The 25,384-nt window shown below is 40.4% G+C and overlaps 1 protein-coding gene across 1 annotated transcript in view; it reads right to left on the bottom strand.

Annotated features, from left to right (window-relative positions):
- The window catches only part of wdfy3 (WD repeat and FYVE domain containing 3), a 287,240-nt gene that overhangs the window by 81,507 nt on the left and 180,349 nt on the right, over positions 1–25,384 (bottom strand). Inside the window, exons 34-40 of the mRNA XM_055664858.1 lie at positions 24,881–25,071; positions 19,581–19,715; positions 17,302–17,481; positions 14,446–14,679; positions 10,921–11,020; positions 9,173–9,333; positions 4,402–4,631 (exon numbers count right to left, since the gene is read on the bottom strand). Coding sequence (XP_055520833.1) covers positions 4,402–4,631; positions 9,173–9,333; positions 10,921–11,020; positions 14,446–14,679; positions 17,302–17,481; positions 19,581–19,715; positions 24,881–25,071 — 1,231 coding nt within the window. The remainder of the gene's footprint in view (positions 1–4,401; positions 4,632–9,172; positions 9,334–10,920; positions 11,021–14,445; positions 14,680–17,301; positions 17,482–19,580; positions 19,716–24,880; positions 25,072–25,384) is intronic.

The following is a 25,384-nucleotide window of genomic DNA, read 5'->3' as shown; positions in this document are numbered from 1 at the left end:
TCCATTAAGGGGTCTGACGTTCTGGGGACAAGGCAGAAGGAGGGACGGAGAGATAGATCAGCCATGATTGTATGGTGGAATAGACTTGATGGGCCGAAAGGCCTAATACTACTCCTATCACTTCTGTTATGTCATCCTAAGAAGCACAGATGGCCATTCTGACATTGTTGAACTTAAATCCAGCAAATAAAAAAATCAAATTCATAGATTCAATTGCTCATGTCATTAAAAAAAATCACCATTTAAAAAAAAGTAAGGCATGAATAATTTTTGGAAGGCAGGAGTAGGCCGAACCAAAGATTATGTATTTTATTTTCCAAAGTTCCATTGGATTTTCTTGAGTATACATGGCCATCACTAAACTGATCATTTTAGTTTAAAATACAGTTTACCAATGTACCAATTTTGCAGTTTACAATGCATGGAATACTGCTGTAATTCCATGCATTATCTTACTGTGGATTCTCCAAAAACTGGAAAGTTATTTAATCTGAAATACATTTTAAACTCAATTTTTCTCATTTGTGACAATTGCCAACTTTTAATAAATATATATATTTATGTGCTAACATCTATCTATATCTATATACTTTTAAAACTGTGTGTGTATTCATATTTATTTCTGCCCTCATATTTTTGCCCTTTGATTCGTTACACCGCCAAAACCACACGCAAAAACGCCGAGATTTTTACCATTTCGCTAGCGATTTCACCTTTACATTCGCTCATCCACTCATTAAATTTAGTCATTTTTCGGCACACATTTTTAGTAAAATCCTTTCCCCCCCCCCCCCCCCCCCCAACCCCACTCATTTTTTCGCCTCCTCTGGCCAGCGAGCATTACGGCTGCTCCCGCCCGGCTCCCTTCCAAAAACGCCGACATTTTTCCCATTTCAATAGGGCAGCATTTGCAGAACATTCTTCAAATGCTTCACCACCTCCCCAACGGTCATTCTCACTTTGATGAATGATGCTTCATGCTGACTTCCACTTCTTTAAATATGAACGCAATTTTTGACCGATTGATCTTCATTTTTTTTTGTTTATATTGCTTTTATTGTTCTTAAAAGACTTCCCGGTTTTTCACTTAATTGTACTAATTCTTAAAGATAACATTTATTTTCAAAGACTTAGCGGTTTTTCGCTATTTAAATTTTTTTTTAAATACCTCGCTATTTTCTTACATTGGTTTTATTGTTGTTACAAGAATTCCCTGTTTTTCACTTCAATATTACATTTATTAAAAGACTTCCTGGTTTATCACTTTATAGTCCGAATTTCTTTACAATTTTAAAAGTTTAACCCTGCGGTTTTTTACTTTGCGGTTTTTGACAGATTTTTGACAGCTTTCAAAAGACTTCGCTGTTGATTTATTTTTGTGCTTACTGTTTCAATAATACTTCGAAAATGTTAATACATTAACATTGCTTTTTATTGTTCTTAAAAGACTTCCGTTTTTCACTTAGAGACTCCACCAGCCGCGGCCTCACTCGGGTCCGGCTCCTAGTGGGGAGGCTGCTGCCGCGGGCCAAGTCTGGCTCGACGCCCGCTCGGGGTCCTCGGGTCGATGCCCGCCCGTGGCCTCCCTCGAGTCCATGTCCGCTGCCCAGCGCCTGGTGGGGAGGCTGCTGCCCGGGCTGGAGCAGAGCCTGGAGCGAGGGCCAAACCCAGGGTTTGGGATGGGGCCGTGACTGGGGCCAAAAAGAAGCCGCCCCACGCCCGCCAGTAGTCTCCCTGTCTCTGCCCTCTCTCTGTCTTTGCCTCTCTCTCTTTCTCTGCCCTTCTCTGCTCATCTCTCTCTGGCCTCTCTCTCTCTCTCTCTCCCTGCCCTCACACTACACCCCCCCCCCCCCCCCCCCCCCCCCCCCCCCCCCCAGAAACAGACCTTCATGGTCAGGTCAAGACCTCTGCACTTACAACTGAGAATTGGAAATGGTGCCAAACCGGTGACTCTGTATACCAGGGGTCTCCAAACTATGCCCCTGTCCTCTCTCTGCCCTCTCTCTGTCCTCTCTCGCTGCCCTCTCTCTCCGTCTTCTCTCTCTCAGCCCTCTCTCTCTCTCTTACCTCTCTCGCTGCCGCCCTCTCTCTCTCTCTCTGCCGCCCTCTCTCTCTCTACCCCCCTCTCTCTCTCTGCCCTCTCTCTCTGTGCCATCTATCTCCCTAACTTCTATCTCTACCTCCTCCATCTCTAGCTGCAACCGCGCATTGAGGGGACGGGACCCTAACGGTCTAGTAATTACTAAAACTCTCATCTTGTTTGTTTGTATGCGTGCATGTGCATGATATCTCAAAGCCCCGCCAAAACGGTACACAATAACGCTACAATTTTTGGCCCACCTTACTCGCCATTGTCCTGTGATGAAACAAGTTTTGTTCAGATTGATGGTATATTTTCAAGTTATTGACATTTTAAACTTTACAAAAATCACATTTTAAATGACTTTTCTACTTGCCTTGCCCGTCAGCTGCGTTACAATGATGTCAGAATGGGATCCCGAATGGCATTTAGGCACGTACTATTATGCTTACAATGCACTTAGACAGATACTTAGATAGGAAAGACAGAGGGATCCAGGAAAATATAATTAGTTTACATAGGCATCATGGTCAACAGGGATAACTTGGGAAGAAATCACAAATTCTGCCTCGGATGATCTGGGCCCAGGGCTCAGTGCTCAGTGCTACACTACCAGAGTCCTATTGCTGCTCAGCTCAAGTGTGCAAGACAGGCAGGATCAATCTTTCCAATCGAGCCAGGTTTAGAGCAGATCAGCTCCATGAAACATTGGTCCAACATGTTTGTTACAAAACACTGGTAATAGATTCAGTTTAGAGATACAGTGCGGAAACATGCCCTATGGACCACCGAGTCCGCACTGACCAGCAATCCCTGCACATACATACATACCCCCATCCATCCATCCATCCATCCATATATAAATAACTAAAACTTGATCTTGATATCTTCCGGTTTGAGCGTTTTTTTAATTTGAGCAAAAATAATAATAATAATAATAAATGTTTTGTTTATAGGGACAGTGCATATTATTTAACATTTTGCATGTAAATATGCGAGATTGTAGCCAATCAGTAGCTAATTTCCGTCTCTAGTCCCGATAACGCTACGATTTTTCGCCAGCTCACTCACCGTTCTCCTGTGCAGCGAGTGCACAAAGATCGGAATCGGTGGTCTATTGTAAAAGTTAGCAAGGTTTAAAAACCGCGCATGGGCAGATCGATCTCCTCTCCTGCCAGTCAGCGCTGCGCGGAATAGTCTCTTCTCCTGTCATTCCGTGGGACAGTCTGCCCCTTCCTGCCCCATCGCGTCTTTACTGGAACTGAGGGACACTCTGGATGGCCAGCGGAGGTCTCCAACCGGACACAATTTCGGAGGGATCGGAAGCAGCCCAGCCCGGCGCGGAGTCGGAGATGTCGCCAAATAGAAAGCGTAGACTCTGATCCCGGCGGAGGAGAATGACCCGCGACCAGCGCCCGCTGTGAGTCCCCATCGCAATGCCAATTCCAAGCCCATTCTGTTTTGGTCCCCCTCGCTGGCTCCTGCCCCCCTTCCCCGTGACATCCCCCCTCCCCCTTCCCCCGTCTTTTCTCCGAGCACTCTCCCCCCTCCTCCCCGCCCACAACCCCTCCACCTTCATACCCCTCCCCTCCGACACTACACTACCCCCCCCCCCCACCCCCGCCCTCACACACCTCCCCTGTCCTCATTCCACTCCGCCCCACCCTCACACCCCTCAACCCCATATCCCGCTCACACACCTCCCCATACCCCTCCCCATGCCCACACCCCTCCCCCGCTCACTCACATCCCCTCCCCACACACCACATCCCCCCCTCCCCTCCTCCCACACATGAAGAGGAGGGGGAGGGACTGCTGGGGGATGAGGTGAAATGAGTCGTGCCTGCGCAGTTAGGGGCTATGGGTGTGTGGTGGAATATTGCGTTGGGAGAACGGGTTGCTTTGGGGTACCAGGCCTCCCGTGTGACTAGGACCCAACAGGTTCCACTTAGTCTAGTTACTACTATCTTACACACACTAGGGACAATTTTAGATTTATACCAAGCCAATTAACCAACAAATCTGAACGTCTTTGGACTGTGGAAGGAAACCAAAGATCCCGGAGAAAACCCACGCGGTCACCAGGAGAACGTATAAACTCCATACTGACAGCACCCGTAGTCGGGATCGAACCTGGGTCTCTGGCACTGTAAGTGCTTTAAGGCAGCAACTCTACCAATGTGTCACCGATTAATTTCTCATCACTGATCAAAGCTTAAAGTTTTTTTTTGCGAAATACTTGAACTAATGTTGGAGCAATATTAAATCTTTGAGTTGCCATATTGCGAGTATGCCATCAAAATTAAATTCTAAAGACATACCTTCCAGTGTAGAGGCTAAGTAAGCTGTGAGCCAGGGAGCCAATGAATTCTTGATCATGATTTCCAGGTCCAAGGATAAGAGTACGGTTTACCGTCAGGATTCTTAAAGAGTCTAAAAGGGAAACTTGCTGTGGAACAGTCTTATGCGGTCTTGATAGTTGACATAGTATGGCTCGATTAAGGCAGTGATAAATAGGATCCAGAGACAGTCCTTGGGACCTTCGTTTTGACTAGATGGAAACAAAGACCAATATTAGTGAATAAAAAACCACTGGAAGAAGGCTATGATCACCCAGCTGTCAGAGCAGTACACTATCATTATGTACTTAGCATGTCATGTTTACTTCAGTCTGTTCCATACTAAGTATGAATATAGAAATCCAAAAGAAAATTGAAGTAATAATAAAAAGAAACAGACATGTCTTCTGTTTCAACACCTTTGTGAGAGCCTTTAAAGAAGTACATTAAATGCAAGCCTTACTCTCAACGTCTAGACTCAGAAAATGAATAAATACAACTGGTTTAAAAATACTAATTTAACAAAATTGATGTAAAGGTTTCTGGATTAAATTATTCCACACTCCCAGGTGTCAGGGCTTATGGGGAGAATGCAGGTGAATGGGGTAGATCAGCCTGATTGAAAGGCAGAGTAGATTTGATGGCCGAATGGCCTAATTCTGCTCCTATAACGTATACATTTATGAACATGATTTTTATTTTCCTGGATGTGGAGGCACACAAGCTTTTAAAATAAATAGAATAAAAATGTAATTGAACATTTTTAACTGATGGGTCATAAATGAATTCTTTATATATTAATTGGATGCCCGAAGAATTTGAGCTGTGCAGAGCAAATCGCGGATTAACATGCGTATATGAGTGCATAAACACAATTCAGGTATGTCTGCAATTCCTCTTGAAATCCTCCCTTGTTTCATCTTCCATTTTCTCAAAATATGTTGTCTTATTTTTATTTTGCCTTGAGATAATTGGTGGCCTGAGCTGAGGCATACCTCTGTCAGGTATCAAAACCTTGATTATTTTAAAAGCTTTTAAATGACTTTGGCAGTTATTTAAGAACTGTTAAAAGTGAATAATTAAAAATTCAAGTGATTTATTATAAATAATTAACTAAAACACATAACAGAGAATAAATCATAACAAATTTAAAGTAGTAACCTACTTTCTCCTTTGCCTTATAAATGTACAAATCTCCATTGAACAAATCATATCTCAGATCCTATTCTAAACATTACCTAGTACAGGACCAGTAAACCAATTCCCCAATGTAATGATGGGCAATCCCATTAAAACTAATTTCCACTTCTGGACACGAAGTTGAGTTCTAGGATTCAGAGAACTGACGGATATGTTGTTCTAAATGCATCAGACCACAGTGCATTGCAATTACGAATAGCTGAATCCTCGTAATGCCAATATTTTCACAGAATCAAAGAATAGATACAAAACAGATGGTCTTTTGGCCTCAAATCCATACTGGCTTTATGTTGGAACAATCTAATTGAAACATAGAACTAAAGAAACATAGAACAATAGAAATAGGAGTAGGCCATTCGGCCTTTCGAGCCAGCACTGCCATTTAATATGATCATGACTGATCATCTAAAATCAGTACCCCGTTCCTGCTTTTTCCTTAATTCCTTTAGCCCGAAGAACTAACTCTGACTCACTCTTGAAAACATCGAGTGAATTGGCCTCCACTGCCTTCTGTGGTAGAGAATTCCACAGCTTTACAACTCTCTGGGTGAAGAAGTTTTTCCTCATCTCAGTCCTAAATGGCCTACCCCTTATTCTTCAACTGTGACCCCTGGTTCTGGACTCCCCTAACATCAGGAACATTTTTTCTGCATCTAGCCTGTCCAATCCTTTAAGAATTGTATATGTTTCTATAAGAGCTCCTTATCCTTCTAAATTCCATTGAATACAAGCCCAGTCGACCCATTCTTTCATCATATGGCAGTCCCGCCATCCCGGGAATAAACCTGGTTAACTTACGCTGCAATCCCTCATTAGCAATAATGTACTTCCTCAAATTAAGAGACCAGAAATGCACACAATACTCAAGGTGTGGTCTCACCAAGGCCCTGTACAACTGCAGTAGGACCTCCTTGCTCCTAAACTCAAATCCTCTCGCAATGAAGGCCAACATGCCATTAGCTTTCTTCACTGCCTGCTGTACCTATATGTTTACTTTCAGTGACTGATGTACAAGCATACCCAGGTCTCGTTGCACCTCCCCTTTTCCTAATCTGACAATAATAATCTGCAAAAGTTGATAACCTCACATTTATCCACATTATACTGCATCTGCCATGCATCTGCCCACTCACCCAACCTATCCACGTCACCCTGCAGCCTCATCGCAGCTCACACTGCCACCCAGCTTTGTGTCATCCGCAAACTTGGATATTATTTAGTTCTTAAACCATTCACCTTTAACTGTGTGTCACCTGCATTTCCCTCATTGACCTTTCCATCAAAAAATGCTCAACAAGTTAGACACAATTTATCTTTAATAAATCTATGCTAGATTTCCCGGACAATACACACCTATCAAAGTGACAAGTAATTCAGCCCCAGCCCCAGGTTATTCTTTTTAGAACTTTCTCCATCACCAGGGTTAAATTGACTCATCTGCAGTTATTGCATTTTTATCTTTCATGCCTCTTTTTGCACAATTTTTCAGTTTTTGGGCACTATCTCTGACCCGTGGATGTTTGGAAGATGGAGACACCACAAATTGCAGATGCTGGAATCATGAACAAAAAAAACTGCTGGAGAATCTCAATGAGTCAGGCAGCATCTGCAGGTTTTGGGTTGGGACCTTCCTTCAGCCTGAAGCAGTTTGTTTTTTGATATTTGGAAGATATGGCCAACGTCGCTACAATTTCCTCCCTTATACCTCTCTGCTACCTAGAATGGTTCTCATCTGGATGAGATGGTTTACCAGTGAAATTTCAGCTGGGAACATTACCAATGTTAATCTCGGATCTCAATTCCATTTTCTTTTGTCCCAGCAGTAACATTCAGAGTTGAGAAGATTAAAGTAAAGTACTTATTTGGTGCTTCATCTGTGCTCTCTGCTACCATTAGTAAACTTCCCCTTCGGTCTCTATATGGTTCCATTTCTCCACTTTCCTATTTTAGATGTTTGTAGGATAACCGTAAAGTTTGCTGCCAGTTTTTTCTCCTGATCTCATTTTGTCACCATATTTCCGGTTTTGCTTCCCCTCTGAATTTTCTGTAATCAGCCTAGTTCTCACTCGCTTGAGGTGTTGAGATTATTCACTTACCAGAGGATAGCCAGCCATTGCTCTTGTCACAAATCTTTAAGTGGCTAGTCCACTTGAATTCCTGAATAATTGTGACTGGTCTGATGTTGATACTGGAAGATTTGGCTGATAACCTTGGTAAATATTAAGTGCAGGGCAGCTCTCTGTAGTTGGAGGTATAATTGGCGAGCAGTTTTGTGCATAAATGTTACTTGTCACATCAGACTACCATCAAATACGATAATGCAAATAGTTTGAAGTGAAATTAAATCTTATTTTTAGCATTTATAAAGCACCTCCTTTAAAATGCTGTACCACCTCAAGTTCAAGATGTTCTAATTTCCCATTTAAGGAGAAGAAACAAGATTTCATTTTGATTGTTGCCTCAGTCATTTAAACAGTAGGAACATTTCAGTAATAGTTAGAATAATGACAGCAGTGAAATAAATTAAGATGATTAACTTTAAATGTAGAACTGAGAAAGGAAAATAACAAATGATGGGAATGTACAACAATGATATCAGCTTCTGAGAGAATATTGCACAATTTGTTTGCAAAATGATGTTGAATTAAAAATTCATGGAAATGGTGAACAAAATGCCAAATACAAAGGCAAAAATTAAAATTAAATGGAATATTCAGTACTCATGGAGAGAGAAGCAGAGTTGACTGTTAACAGTTCTAATGGAAAGTTATCAACCCGAAATATTAACTCTCTCTCTCTCCACAAGTCTGACCAGCCGAATATTTCCAGTGTTTGTTTTAATTACATATTTCAAGCATTTGGACTTTTTAATACTTTGGGAACAAATATGACAATATTTTGTTCTCATGTTAAGAGTTCAAGTATAATCCTTTCTTTGGAACTCAAAATGTAAAGTTGCTTTGAAACATCTTTACAAAACTATTAACCCTACCTCAGATTATGGGCACCATGCAATAGGCTTCATGCATTTTGTTCTTCACTAATCTGCTTTATCTATTTTTGCACTGCAAACTGCTTGAAGTATGAGATGGTAATATTTTGGTTTAACAGAACATGTGGAAACTAGGTAATGTTAGGACCAACGATCCATTTCCTTAACCAATGAAATTTAATGATTTAATGGTCTAAATGGTTTAAAAACATCTGAAAATCTGCTTAGACACTTGCATCAAAGGCACTCTTGCTTGGGGAGATCTTCAATATGCTCCTTGCCCACTTGCTATTGTTGGTGAATTACTTGTGGGAAAATGTGTGGTTCTATATTAATACAAAAATATAAGATTTTCTGCATGTACAGACTGATTAATGGCATGAATCTTCATTACAGTATTTTGCAAGCAAATTATGAGCTGTTATCAAATAACAGTATCACTTGTGCATTGTCAACATTTGTTAGTTTTCCTTTTAATTTCCACATTTAAAGTTAATTAGCTTAATCCTAATGTACTAAAAAATAAAATTAATTTGAGGTTAATGGGTAATATCCACTTACTTGTCCTATCAACTGAATAATGAAGTCAACAACAAGTTTTGATTCTTTGCTGAAGATGCCTTGCCAAAGCTTATCCACAAGTCTTTGTGTTAAGTAAAATACATTGTTCACTAATATACTGTAACTTCCTCCACTAGCAATAGGCAACGTTGAATCTTCACCTGAAATAGTTATGAAAATACCAATAGTAATGTTAATTTGTAGAATTAACTTATATTAAAAAAACAATTATACAGCTAGTAGTAATAACATATGCTTTATCTAGCATTATTTCTTGCAGATTTTAACATAGTTGCATCAATTGTTCATAAAAAAAGTCAAATAATTTGTTTATAACAATTTATTGAGCGAATTTTGCTCGTAATTACCAGATTTTATAGAATCGCCGCACTGTAAAACTACATTGTGATATGATCACAACTAGAATGCCCAGGAGATAACAAAAAGTGGGGGACACCCACATCACAGGTTCTGACCTTCCCCCCATCAAAAAGATCAATTGGAGGCAATGCCTCAAAAAGGCAGCCAGCATTATCAAAGACCCACACCATCCTGTTCACACTCTCATTTCACTCCTGCTATCAGGAAGTTGTTACAGGAGTTTGAAAACGGTGACCTCCGGGATCAGGAACAACTTCTTCCCAACAAAGCAACCATGATGCTATTTAATACAATAAACACCAATTAAACTTTGAACTACAAACTGCCTTGATTGCACTAGGGACTTCTGGCTTTTGTTTACACTAATATTTGTTTAAAAAAATCATATATATTTTTGTTCTATTGTTATCTATTGAGTTCTGTTTTTACAGACTTTGCTGCAAGTAAGAATTTCATTGTTCTGTTTGGGTACATATGACAATTAAGCACTCTTGATGCTATATCATGACATTCTGGAATAAATTCTCCATAATAAGAACATTAACACTGCTGGATATTTTCCTTTGTTCATTTTTTAATCAAATAGGCACCACTTTATGCTAATTGAAAATTTCAGAACAGTGTTTGATAAGAATTATAATGATGATGGAAAAAAGAATTTCCAGTAACAGTAGAATAATTACTTTGAGAGATGTTCTAAATTTGTAATTTAAATAATTTTGCAGTACTAAGGAGCCATTAACGTCAAAATCAGAGTCTGATTGTCAAAACTCACCATATAATGAAAATCAGCTTGCTCCAAATTAAAAATTATGTATAAAAAACTCCCATCTGTATTTCTTCCCAGAGTTTAAATTGATTGCAAACTTCAGAAAATTGCTCAAGAACTGTTTGCTGAAAATGGTCCTTCCTATGCTGTGTGTTAATAGTTCTTCAGCTAGATGCCTAAACATGCTGTTTTGCTCAGATATGAGAGAAATCACTCAATACTATAAAATAAAAAACCCACATCTATATAAATTAACCAATATGCTGCTAACACGTTAAACGGGCCACTATTTTGCTTTCAACATCTTTTTTTACATTCAGCAACAGAATCTTTGGAATCATTTAACATGTTGGTTTTAATCTTGTTACTAACATCTATTGGTTGGAAACTATTGATTAAAAGGAATCTACATTTTGCCAAGATGTAACTGGCGAACAAATACATAATTTGCCATTTTCATTTATAATATGAAAGAATGGTATCACATAACTCACAGTAATTCATATTTTAGACTTTCACTGTATTTTAATTGGAACTCACAAAATTTAGAAAATTACTCTTCCACAGATTCTGGCAAAAATAACTATACTGAACCTACCTAACAAAACATCCGCTGCCAATAAGTGGTCCATTACACTGTCCAAGATACAAGTTTGAAATTCTTTTTGCTGAGCTCGTGTTGATCGATCAGGCGATGCCTTGAAAAGAAAATGATACCAAAAACATGATCTATTATTATCTTGTCAAAAGACACATTCGTGTGACATAATTTTTATTTTCTAATACAACATGTTGCAATCATGGCCAAGAATAAAAACATGCACCTACTATAGATTCCTAGGTAATAGCACATTAATTGGAAAGTTAAAATGCAATTCTAAAGTTGTGGTTGGTTAGAAACAAAAATAATCATTTATTTTTTGATCCAATAATGCAGTCAAGCAAATTATGAAAACAAATGAAATGTATTGACCGCCAATCTTAAATCTGTTTCTTTCATCACCAATGCTACCTAACCTTCTAAGGGTTTCCTGAATTTTTAGTTTTATTTCACCTGCAGTTCCATAATTTTCTTCCTGTTTATCATTTGTGTTAGCCAAAGGTTCTGTGGGTGTTTCTGAATCATAGTCTGCATAGATATGTCTTAATAGTTGGCAGCTGAAGCAAGCAAATAAATATAAACAACTGGTTTACTTTTATAATCTTCGTGATTAAAGGGAATTTTCTTTAAAACTTATCTTTGGAAAGAACTTCAAAATATATTTAGCAATACTAATCCACTGGAGAAATTAGTTGAAAAAATAACTAGATTCTGAAGCACATCATTCATGAGCAAAATTCACAATACTAGAAATGTACCAATATGACCGAAATATGAAACAAATTTACATTAGTTATTAAATTAAGATTAACGAGCTGTATTGAAATTTGATTTACTTGTGCATGTTTTTCTATACATACTGAATCATTTGGCAACCTTCCTCTCTATCCACAACTACATAAATGCACATACATTCTGCAAACATACCAATTAACATAGAAAACAGGTACAGGAGGCCATTCAACCCTTCGAGCCAGCACCGTCATTCATTGTGATCATGGCTGATCGTCCCCAATCAATAACCCATGCCTGCCTTCTCCCCATATCCCTCGATTCCACTAGCCCCTAGAGCTCTATATAACTCTCTATTAATTTCATCCAGTGATTTGGCCTCCACTGCCCTCTGTGGCAGGGAATTTCACAAATTCACAACTCTCTGGGTGAAAAAGTTTTTTCTCACCTCAGTCTTAAATAGCCTCCCCTTTATTCTAAGACTGTGTCCCCTGGTTCTGGACTTGCCTAACACTGGGAACATTTTTCCTGCATCTAGCTTGTCCAGTCCTTTTCATAATTTTATGTTTCTATAAGAAAAATCCCCCTCATCCTTCTAAACTCCAGTGAATACAAGCCTAGTCTTTTCAATCTTTCCTCATAATACAGTCCCGCCACCCCAGGGATCAATCTCGTGAACTTACACTGCACTGCCTCAATCACAAAGATGTCCTTCCTCAAATTAGGAGAACAAAACTGTACACAATACTCCAGATGTGGTCTTACCAGAGCCCTATACAACTGCAGAAGAACCTCTTTACTCCGAAACTGAAATCCTTTTGTTATGAAGGCCAACATTCCATTAGCTTTCTTCACTGCCTGCAGTACCTGCACGTCAACTTTCAGTGACTGGTGTACAAGGACACCCAGGTCTCGCTGCACCTCCCCCTTACCTAACCTAACCCCCTTGAGATAATAATCTGCCCCCTTGTTTTTGCCGCCAAAGTGGATAACCTCACATTTATCTATATTATACTGCATCTGCCACGCATCTGCCCACTCACAAACTATCCAGGTCACCCTGCAACCTCCTAATATCCTCTTCACAGTTCACACTGCCGCCCAGCTTTGTGTCATCCACAAACTTGCTAGTGCTGCTCCTAATTCCCTCTCCCAAATCATTAATATATATGGTAAACAGTTGCGGCCCCAACACCGAGCCTTGTGGCACTCCACTCGCCACTGCCTACCATTCTGAAAAGGACCAGTTCACTCCTACTCTTTGCTTCCTGTCTGCCAACCAATTTTAGACAATAGACATTAGACAATAGGTGCAGCAGTAGGCCATTCGGCCCTTCGAGCCAGCACCGCTATTCAATGTGAACTTGGCTGATCATCCCCTATCAGTACCCCGTTCCTGCCTTCCCCCCATATCCCCTGACTCCGCTATCTTTAAGAGCCCTATCTAGCTCTCTCTTGAAAGCATCCAGAGAACCTGCCTCCACCGCCCTCTGAGGCAGAGAATTCCACAGATTCGCAACTCTCTGTGAGAAAAAGTGTTTCCTCGTCTCCGTTCTAAATGGCTTACCCATTATTCATATCTGTGGCCCCTGGTTCTGGACTCCCCCAACATCGTGAACACGTTTCCTGCCTCTAGCGTGTCCAAACCCATAACAATCTTATATGTTTCAATAAGATCCTCTCGCATCCTTCTAAACTCCACAGCTTATAGAATGTACCCAATCGCTCCACTCTCTCAGCATATGAAAGTCCCGCCATCCCAGGAATTAATCGTGTAAACCCACGCTGCACTCTCTCAATAGCACGAATGTCCTTCCTCAAATTAGTGGACCAAAACTGTACACAATACTCCAGGTGTGGTCTCACTAGGGCCCTGTACAACTGCAGAAGTACCTCTTTGCTCCTATACTTGATTCCTCGTTATAAAGGCCAACATGCCATTTGCTTTCTTCACTGCCGTCTGTACCTGCATGTTTACTTTCATAGACTGATGAACAAGTAATGAACTTAATTATTTGCCCAAATCACTTATATGTATCACTAACAAAATAGATCCTGGCACTGATCATATGAAACACTGGTCCCAGATCTCAATGAATAACTCCCCTCAACAATCCTAACTTTTATGATTGCTAAATTATCCTGGCCAATCTAACAGATCTGAGGATTTCATGTGCCTTAATCTTCTTGATCAGCCGAATATGAGGGATCTTGTTGAATACTTTACGAAAGTCCATGTATACAAAGTCCACCACCACTGATCCTCATGTGATCTTCGTCAACTCCCTCAAAAAAAACGCCTCAAATTGCCCAATTATATATGTGAGTCATAGAGTCACAGTCATACAGCACAGAAACAGGTTCTTCAACCCAACTCATCCTTGACGACCATGATGCCCCATCTAAGCTTGTCCCATTGAGCTGTATGTTGTCATTCTGTAGTTCTGTAACTTTCTGAATAAAATTGGTTTGTATAGGATTTGTGTAAATGTGTGCTTGCTGGTTAGCTGTTCTGGTCAACTCTGCAAAAACCTTTTAAATAACAGCATGGGACTAGTGCCAACTTCTGACTTCAGAATCATATTGCCAGGTTCTTTACTCTCAAATAGGATATAATACACCGGGAGCTTTGTAAACTTGTTTGTAATCAAAGGTCTATACATACATATTCAATTTTGAATCATTTTCACTTTAATTCAGAACATGATGAAAAGAGTGAGTTTCTTCCCTCAAACAAATGGGGAAAAGGTTTATTTATACATTTATTATTTTTGATTCACCAACACTTACCTCTAAAAGCATATCTATAAGAGTAGTTTGTTTACTTGCAGGTGCAAGGCACAGATTTTCAATCACAAGGACACGCATGAAATCAAATACAAGCTTTCTGGCAGGATGATTAGTGAGGAAAGTTTTAGCCCCCACATTACAATATTCTGACTGGCTCCTGTTCATGCCAGTATCACCAGCAAATGCCTTGAATTCTTCAGCAGGAGAGCCCATTTCATCATCAAGATCACTCACCTGGGTAAAGACCAGAGGAAATTTATATCAATTTACAAATGTATGCATCCTAAGCAACCAAGATGTTGCCTTTTAAAATATACTGTGTCTTTGCTAATGATCACATTCACTGCAAAGTTTACATCCCCAAAGTAGTAAAATCAAAATGGCAGTTAATTATCTTAATTCCACCATATTCTATTTTTGTTTAACAGGATATTTATTACATTAATTACATACAGTGCAATTAAAGTTTCAACAAAAATAATCTAATTCAAATCAATAATAATTGACAAACTGGGCCACAGATACAATCTGTGAATCCAAAGAAGGAAATCTCTTCAGGATGAATTAACTAGAACGTAATCAGACATCAGTGTCCAGTGAAAAGAGCGTGAGCAACCGAATGATGGTCCCTGTCCCACCATTTATCAAACCATCCCTAGTACTTCATTAAATGCCAAGAAGCTTAAATTAGGTGAAAGTGGAGGAGGCTGAGAGGGAGATAAAGTTGTCATTATTAAAGTTCTGCTTTTGTCAAAGTACATTTTAATGTTTTATCTAGTCATTTTAATAATCCAGATCTGTTTTTCTCCCCTACATCATGCTACCAATTACAGAATGACAACTGTAATGTATCAAATGAAAACTAACAACAGAGTGGAGGTGCTTGGCATGCTTCATTGGGAAGGGTATTGAGTATAAAAATTGGGACATTATGATATAACTGTACAAGTCATTACTGAGATGACATTTGGAGTACTGTGTACAGTTCTGGTCTTCAGGCTATAAGAACAATGTCATTAAGATGGAAAAGATGCAGAACAAATTAACCAGGATGTTACCAGGCCTTGTGATGGAGGTGCTTGGCAAGCTTCTTTGGGGCGGGTATTGAGTATAAAATTTGGGATATCATGATATAACAGTACAGGTCATCAGTGAGACCACATTTGCAGTACTGTGAAAAGTTCTAGTCTTCATGCAATAAGAATAGTTATTAAGTTGGAAAATATGCAGAAAAGATTTAACGGGATGTTACCAGGACTTAACGTATAGGGATTGGCTGAGACTATATTCTTTGGAATATAGGAGGCTGACGTTATTGCCTGTCCCAGATTCGATTCTGGCCTCCGGCACTGCCTGTGTGAACGTTTCCCTGTGGCTGTGTGCATTTCCCCAGGGAACTCCGACATCATAAAGGCTTGTGGGTCAGAGGTTAAATGGCCATCGTAAAGTACCCCAAGTGTGTTGGATGCATTTAGGATCTTCGGGGGAGTTAATATCAATATACAACGGAGAAATGAATGGGGGAAAGATGGGATGAGCCTACAGAGACTCCATGGACCAGAAAAGCTCCTATTAGACTGTGAATGATAGTGATGAAGCTGGTAGAGCTGCTGCCTCATAGCACCAGAGACTCGGGTTCTATTCTGATCTTGGCTGCTGTCTGTGTGGAGTTTGCACGTTATTGCACGTGCTGTCTGTGTGGAATTTGCACCATGACGGTTTCCTCTGAGTGCTCCGCTTTTTCCCACATCTCAAAGGCATGTGAGTTTATTGATTAATTGGGCCCTGTAAATTATCCGTAATATATCAGGAGTGGGTGAAAAAGTGAGACAACATGGGGTGGCACAGTGGTAGAGTTGCTGATTTACAGCGCTAGAGACCTGGGTTCAATCCTGACTACGGGTTCCACAGAGAAGGAATGGGTACAGAGTTTGGACATTCTCCCCGTGACCGCGTGGGTTTCCTCCAAGGTCTTTGGTTTCCTCCCATCTCCAAAGATGTACAGGTTTGTAGGTTGTGTTGGAAAGAGCTGTAGATGCTGGTTTAAACCAAAGGTAGACACAAAGTGCTGGAGTAACTCAGCATCTCTGGAGAGAAGGAATGGGTGACGTTTCAGTCTGAAGAAGGATCTCGACCCGAAACGTCACCCATTCCTCCTCTCCAGAGATGCTGCCTGTCCCGCTGAATTACTCCAGCATTTTGTGTCTCCCAGATTTGTAGGTTAATTGGCTTGGTATTAGTGTAACCAATTGTCCCTAGTGTGCGTAGGATAGTGTAAATGTGCGGGGATTGCTGGTCGGTGCAGACTTGGTGGGCCTGTTTCCGAGCTTTATCTCTAAACATGGAACTAGTGTAAACAGTGATCAATGGTTTTCATGAATTCAATAGGCCGAAGGGCGTATCCACGCTGTATCTTTAAACGAACTATACAAAATCACAAAGTGTACGCTCAGTCTTTTTCCCCAGGGTAGAGGATTCTAAAACTAGATGGCTTTGGCTTAATGTGTGAGGGGAGAGATTTAAGAGCGACCTCAGGGGCTATTTTTTCTCTCAGATATCTAGGAGGAGCTGCCTAGGGAAGCTGTGAAGCAGATACAGTTATGATTTTCAAGACATTTAGATAGATATATATAAATTGGAAGTATTTGGACGGATATGGGCAAATTGCAGGCAAATTAGACTAGCCCAGAATGATATCTTGGTCTGCATGAACAAGTTGGGCTAAAAGGTTTCTTTCCATAGACCCTACATATCTACGGTTCTGTATCAAAATACTATTCTGAACGCACCAGCCCTTCATTTCTTACTTTGCAGAATTTTGAAAGACAATTTTTCCTACAAATTAAACACACACACCATTTCTGAATATGGCCTGATGTTAAAGGGAAAGACAGTTGCTGCAAATGCACAAAGGAATTCAGGGCTTGTCCAAAGTGGTGCTAGATCTGGAACATTGTGGTACAGGTAGCGGAAAAACTGCATCAAAGTAACTGGATATTCTCTAAGCCAGGAGCCTTCCTCTTCAGATTGCCAGGGCTGTAGGAAGAAATAAAAGATTTAATGCACAAGGAAAAGTAACTTTTCTGTAAAATGAATCTTTCCTATCACAATTCCCTATACATATTAAACATCTGTAAATTGATTTTTTTTTACACAGATTTAAGATCAATTCAAATGGGAATATGCTGCTTACACTTATTTTTCTAGCTAGCTCAGTTATCCATTGCAAGGGTACATACCTGTGCAAACACAAAGTATATCAGCAATGGAATAGAATTAGAAAGCAATGTATGATCAGCGTTAAAAAATTATGTTGCTTCAGCAGACATTCAAACTCATTTGCACTTATGGCTGGTAGAGTTGATGCAAAATGAAACTGGTAATTAATTGTTTCTAGTGTGAACCAAATCCATTAAATTCTTCAGAAACTAAAAATTAATTGTTTCCATTCGGCTGTGCAACGCCATGGATCCATTTTCCAATTCTTCTTCTTCCCATACCCCCTGATCCCCTTACACAAAGGCAATCTACCTGCCTCTTAATTTGAACTGGCCTTTGCCTCTGTGGAGAGTAGAGATTCACCACCTAATGTAGACCAAAGCAATAGCATCTCATATTCTGCCTGAGCATGAATACTGAATTCTCCAATTTCAGATAACCCTCTCTCCTTCGTTCCTTGCTCTCTCCTTCCAATCTAACCAGGTCCTCCCATGCATTCTTTCCAATCCCACCCCAGCATCATCACCCAGTTTATTTCCCATCCTGCCTACTCCACTTGCCCATCAAGGACACACTCCTCTCAATGGGTCTCCTATCCCCATTGCACCCATCTCTTGCTTATTTGATTTAACTCTTCATTTCTCATCAGATACCATAATCTGCAGTCCTTTACCGTCTCCATTTATCTCCGCCTACTTTCTGCTCACTCTCTTAATCTATCAACATCACTTGGTCCACCTCAAAATTTTCAAACCTACCTATCTTTTGACATAAGCAAACTTGGTGACCGTTCCTTTAAAATCACTGTTAGACAGTAAACAGTTAAAGCGCCAGTACCGATATACCACCCTACGAATTACAGATTAGTAAATGATCCATTTATCAGTTTTCATACATTAAAGTCATCATTTAAGTCACTCTATGCAGTTTGATCACTGGCTTGATAGCTTCTAAATCAACAAAAGATTTAAAAGCTTAAATCAAGACCGGCCAGTAGGCTCCAAGGATAATTTGATTTATTATGCAGCATATGTTTAGCACAATAACTTTCATATGAAGCTAGTGCTCCTTTGGCATGCCAGGAAAAGATACCAAAATTTACAGATATATTTGGTTATGTGCAACAACTAGGAATGCTGGCTATATTTAGGGTTCATCTAGATACATGGGTGAACTGTCATTCATTTATTTTAGAAGTGTAATTAAGTTCACTGTCCCAGTGTCCTTTGAAAAAAGCGTCCTTTGCTTGATTCATATTTCCGTAGATTAATGCAGGTAGACAAGGAGTATCTTTTACATGACCAAATTGGATAAGCATGGGTCGAGAGAACTTTCGTATAATTTAGAATTGCCTCAATCTATTTAACCTTTAAATACATATTAAATATATATTGAAGTTGAATCCTAAATATTGATGATCTCAATTTCAAATGAAGATATGTTAGAAATTTCATCTGATCAGCACACTGAGGAAAGCAAAACGACATTGCATTAAATGAATATGTACCTGAATCTCTTCATTTTTACAATGCCACAATTGAAAATGGACGGAGGTCTAGCTGAAACGGAATCCAATTTATTTTCAGCTGTTAGCCGCCTATTTTTGACTCATAGAAATAGAAAATCAAGACTAAACTTTCCTGGATAAATTATGGATCATAAAATCAGAATCTTATTTCATCAACATACATCTCAGTCGGGGCTACAATTAAATAGTTATGTCTCCAAATTTAGGGTGTTTTCTGATGCAAATGGATGAAGCTTCACCTATATTTTGCATTGCACGAAAGCTAAATCAATTAAACCAGTAAAATTCAGTATTGAAGGATGCAAGAGGAAACCCGGCTAAAATACCAAGCAATTAAAAAAAATATTAAAAAAATTAATGAAGCTGAATTTGGATTTCATATACTTACAAGATTGAGCATACTCCTCAGCATTCCCAACAATAAAAAGGCAGACTCTGAACACACAGTGTGAATAGATGCAACCACCGTCCCACTTGAAGCAAGAACACCAAAGATAAACGACCAAATGGAATCCAGGTCAAACTGCAATCAAAACACACAGGCTTTGTTAATAAATGTAACTCTGGCATTTTAAATAACCATATAACCATATAACAATTACAGCACGGAAACAGGCCATCTCGGCCCTACAAGTCCATGCCGAACAAATTTTTTTCCCCTTAGTCCCACCTGCCTGCACTCGTACCATAACCAACCATTCCCTACAGATCCATATGCCTATCCAATTTATTTTTAAAGATACCAATGAACCTAAGTCCACCAGTTCCAAAGGGAGCTCATTGGACCGCTTGCCTCTGTCGTAAAGAAGTTCCCCCTCATATACCCCTAAAACTTCTGTCCCAGCCTTATGAAGTCATGTCCTCTTGTTTGGGACCCTATTCTCAAGTAAAAGCTTGTCCACATCAACTCTGTCTATCCCTCTCATCATTTTAAAGACCTCTATCAGGTCCCCCCTTAACCTTCTGCACTCCAAAGAATAAAGCCCTAACTTGTTCAACCTTTCTCTGTAACTTAGTTGCTGAAACCCAGGCAACATTCTAGTAAATCTCCTCTGTACTCTCTCTATTTTGTTGACATCCTTCCTATAATTTGGCGAGGAAACCTGTACAGAAATATCCAGATTTGGCACCAATGCCTTGTATAATTTTAACATTACATCCAGCTTCTATACTCAAGACTGATTTATAAAGGCTACATACCAAAAGCTTAGTTTTTAGCATCGGTGAGAGGGAGATTCCACCTTCAAGGAACTATGCACGGATATACCCAGATCCCTCTGTTCAACTGTATTCTTCAATTACCTACCATTTACGATGTACGTCCTATTTTGATTTGTCCTGCCAAGGTGTAGCACCTCACATTTATCAGCATTAAACTCCATCTGCCATCTTTCAGCCCATTTTTCCAAATGGCCTAAATCACTCTGTAGACTTTGGAAATCCTCTTCATTATCCACAACCCCCCCTATCTTGGTATCATCTGCATACTTACTATGCAGATGATATCTATAATTAATAAATGTGAGGTGCTGCATTTTGGGAAGTTGGATGTAAGGGGAAAGTGAAGTTAATGGCAAGACTATTAACAACATTGACGTACAGAAGGATCAAAGGATCCAAGTCCATGACACACAGAAAATGGTGACATAAGTAGATAGTGGAAAAGAAGGCTTTTGGATTGCTTCCCTTTGTCAATCAGGGCTTTGAGTATAACAGAAAGTCATGCTGCAGCCTTATGAATCTTTGGTTGGGACACATTTGAGTATTGTGTGCAATTCTGGTCACCCCATTACAGGGCAGAAATAGACACTTTGGAAATGGTGCAGAAATGGTATACCATAATGTTGCCAGGATTAGAAGGCTTTGGCTACAAGGGGAGGTTGGATAAACTTTAATTTTTTTTTCTGGAATGCTGTAGGCTGAGAGGAGACCTGGTAGAAATATATACAATTAAGCAAGGTATAGATTGGGGTGCCAGTCAGACCTTTCTCCTAGACTGGAAAAGTCAACGACCACAGGGCATAGTTTTAGCATCGGTGAGAGGGACAAAATTTAAAGGAGATGAGCAGGGTAAGGTTTTAAACAGAGATGTGTGCCTGGAATGTGGTGCTAACCGTGGTATGGAGAGACACGATAGTGGCATTTAACAGGTTTTCCGATAGGTACATGGATAAATGGAGGGATATGGGTTACTTTCAGGTAGAGGAGATTACCGTTAGTTTAACTTGCCACCGTTTTCGGCGATACTTTTAAGAGAGAGCTAGATAGGGCTCCTATAGATAGCGGAGTCAGGGGATATGGGGAGAAGGCAGGAATGGTGTACTGATTGTGGATGATCAGCCATGGTCACATTAAATGGCGGTGCTGGCTCGCAGGGCCGAATGGCCTACTCCTGCACCTATTGTCTATTGGCATGGACACTGTGGGCTGAAGGGCTTATTCCTGTGCTGCACAGTTCCATTTAGTTAAAGGAAATCTTAGCACATTTATATGTGATCTTGGTGTGAATGTATATGGAGCTTTATATAATTTTTCACTCATTACCCAAGAAAAGATAACCCAGCAAATATTCTAGCAATGATAGGTTTCCAGCATGAGTAAGGATTGAAAACTGCAGATGTTATAGTTTGGACGAATCAGGGAACTTACAAAGTACAGGGCTTGAGAGGCTAGACACAGAAAGCATGAGGAGTCTTGACCAGGGATCAATCTTAAAATCGACTGGAATAGGCTATTTAGGATTGAGATGAAGGGGTAACTTGAGAATTCTCTACCCTAGAGACATGTGGAGGTTCAGTCACTCATGTTATTCAAAGCAGAAATCAATATATTTCAGGACACAAAGGATTTGGGATAGTGCCCGAAGGCTGGGGGATGGGAGGAGACAGCAGGGGGAGTAAGGAAGGGGAGGAGATAGCAAGGATTAACAAAATTGGGAAAATTCGATGTTCATGCCCCCAGGATGCAGACTCCCCAAGGAATATGAGGTGCTGTTCCTCCAATTTCTGGTGCTGCTCACTGTGGCCATGGAGGAGACCCAGGACAGACAGGTCGGAGACGGAGTGGGAGGGGGAGTTGAAGTGCTGAGCCACCGGGAGGTCAGCTTGGTTATTGCGGACCGAGTGGAGGTGTTCGGCTAAATGATCGCCCAACCTCAGCTTGGTCTCACCGATATAGATCTGCTGACATCTAGAGCAGCGGATGCAATAGATGAGGTTGGAGGAGATGCAGGTAAACCTCTGTCGCACCTGGAACGACTGCTTGGGTCCTTGAACGGAGTCGAGCGGGGAGGTAAAGGGACAAGTGTTGCATCTCTTGCGGTTGCAAGGGAAAGTGCCCGGGAAGGGGGTGGTACGAGAGAGGGAAGGGAAGAATTGACAAGGGAGTTATGGAGGGAGCGGGCGTTACGGAAGGCAGATATGGGGGGAGATGGGAAGATGTGGCGAGTTGTGGGGTCACGTTAGAGTTGGCGAAACTGACGGAGGATTACTTTTTGTATGTGACGGCTGGTGGGGTGAAAGGTGAGGACTAGGGGGACTCTGCCCTTGTTGCGAGTGGGGGGATGGGGAGAAAGAGCAGTGTTGCGGGGTATGGAAGAAATGTTGGAGTGCGCAGAGAATTGATAGGGTTAGTTTATTTTAAGAAAATTCCCTACCACCGAGGGCAGTGGAGGCCAAGTCACTGGATGGATTTAAGAGAGTTATATAGAGCTCTAGGGGCTAGTGTAGTCTGGGATATGGGGAGAAGGCATGCATGGGTTATTGATAGGGGACGATCAGCCATGATCACAATGAATGGCGGTGCTGGCTCGAAGGGCCGAATGGCCTCCTCCTGCACCTAGTTTCTATGTTTCTATGAAAACATTCACTGCATGAAAATGGGTCTGCTGAACACAGTGACAGAGGTTACAACTGATATGAGCCTGGACAGAACTGTGGAATATGATCTCTTCATGGTGAGATTGAAGAAGTGTCTCGACCCGAAACGTTGCCTATTTCCTTCTCTCCATAGATGCTGCCTCATGTAACATGGTTATCATGTATAGAGCGCAAAGATGTTGCTTAGTTTGCTTTTGGTCTCACCGATGTAGAGATGGCTACATTGAAAGCACCAAATGCAATGGACACAGTTTGAGGAGGTGCATGTGAAACTCTTCTTCACTTAGAATGGCTATTCAGATCCCCCTAGACGGAGGCGAGGCAGGTGAGGTAGAGACTGGTGCTACATCTCCTATGGTGCAATGTAAAAAGCTAGGGGTGAGGAATGAATAGGGATGTGTGAACAGTGAATCACAGAGAGCATGGTCTCTGTGGAAAGTATAATGAGTGGGGAGAGGAAGATGGGGTTTACCCAGACTAAGCCTTTACCTTTGAATGTGCAGCATTTGAAAATGTGAAGACTTGTGCTCCAGTAATAGGTAGGAGAAAGTTATGTGATTAGTTTGGATGGTTGACGTTGACAATAGTTTGTTGCTATTTTTACCCAAGTGTGAAAGATAATGTGCCACATTACCAACCCAGTAAATAAAAGCAACACTGAAAATCAGCAACTTCCCAGCGAAAGTGTTCACTCAACTTGCACTTATCATTAAATTATTTCTCTGAATTTCAGAATCCTATTCAGAAAATGCCAACTATATTTGGTTGGTCGGTAATTCTCTTAATACAACAGCACCAAATGACCGATTCTAGCCTGGTCTTCCCACAGAACGCATGAAATCAACACAATAAAGCACAACGAAGCAGATAAAATTACAGATCTAACACTCCATTTATAATAATGACATAAACAATTTATTTTTGTTCTGATATCATGCCTACACCAGCAGCCCTGAAACTGTAAACTTCTTGCTGACTCCATTTAGACTAGACCTTTGTTGCAGCTTGTTTTCACATTATTTTTCCATGTGGGTTTCAAAGGTGCGAGGTTTCATAAATGCTTTTCCCTAATTAGTGGAAAATGTGTCTCTCCTGGGCTTACAGAAACCAATCAGTAACGTTTCAGATTCTGTTTAACACATGAGCAGCAAGCTTTTACTGTTGATAATGTAACATTCAAAAATGGGGGAAATACATGCGCTGCAGTAACATGTAGCATAAAACAATTGTGATCTAGATCGCCTATTACAAATAGCTGGTGAAATTAAGATGTGACCACTTGTACATCAGTGAACCTGCATATTAATAAGCTGTAAAAGTTTCCATTCAGGTTACAGAATTAAATATCAAAATTATTAAATACAGGGCGGCACAGTGGTATAACTACTGCCTTACAGCGCCAGAGACCCGGGTGCAATCCTGACTATATGTACTGTCTGTATGGAGTTTGTACGTTCTCCCCGTGAGCTGCATCGGTTTTCCCACTCTCCAAAGACGTACAGGTTTGTAGGTTAATTGGCTTGATATAAATGTAAATTATCCCTAGTGCGCGTAGGATAGTGGTAGTGTACGGGGATCGCCAGTCAATGCAGACTCGGTGGGCCAAAGGGCCTGTTTCCGTGCTGTATCGCGAAACTAAACTAAATTAAAAGTATTTGTAGAGATTTGTGAAACCTCATCCCATCAATTTAGGGCAAAATAGAGTTGGTAATTTATATTATTCAAACACATCTAAAGCATTTTAATAGTGGAAAAGACAATTATTCAAAAAGTAAACAACCAGCAGGTTAAAATCATAAAGATTATATACCTGCAGGTTTTCTGGAAGTTCAGTAACTGGCTGCTGGAGGAAAAGGGCCATCAACAGAAAATATAGCTCAGGCACATTCGTATGTTTGGGTAGGAATGACTGCAGAATAGAGAAACCAGGGATATGACAAGCATCACGGTTTATTTCACGCACTGTTGATCTACCGCCAGCAATTCTGCCAACATTGAAACCTAAAAAACACAAAATCATGTTATTTTTACAAAAACATTTAGTGTATAATGACTTTGTGTGACAAGCATGCAGTTTCTACTTAATACTACATGACAATTAATGGCAATTGGAAAATTCAAATATATTATAAATAAGAGCTGTAAATTTTTATTTTGCGTGCAATTCTTGTCCATATCAAAGAAATAACTGTATTTGCAATAATATGGTGCAATATATATATTTTTGAGTTAATAGCTATTGGAAAGTACAAAAATGAGATTTTGACTGTGGCTGTATATTGTAATAAATGCAGACATTGGAGAAAAGTACATA

Source organism: Leucoraja erinacea, chromosome 1 (genome assembly GCF_028641065.1).
Source record: "Leucoraja erinacea ecotype New England chromosome 1, Leri_hhj_1, whole genome shotgun sequence".
Classification (NCBI taxonomy): domain Eukaryota; kingdom Metazoa; phylum Chordata; class Chondrichthyes; order Rajiformes; family Rajidae; genus Leucoraja; species Leucoraja erinaceus.
Note: the sequence above shows the minus strand (reverse complement) of the source record. Positions and strands in the feature narration are given on the sequence as shown.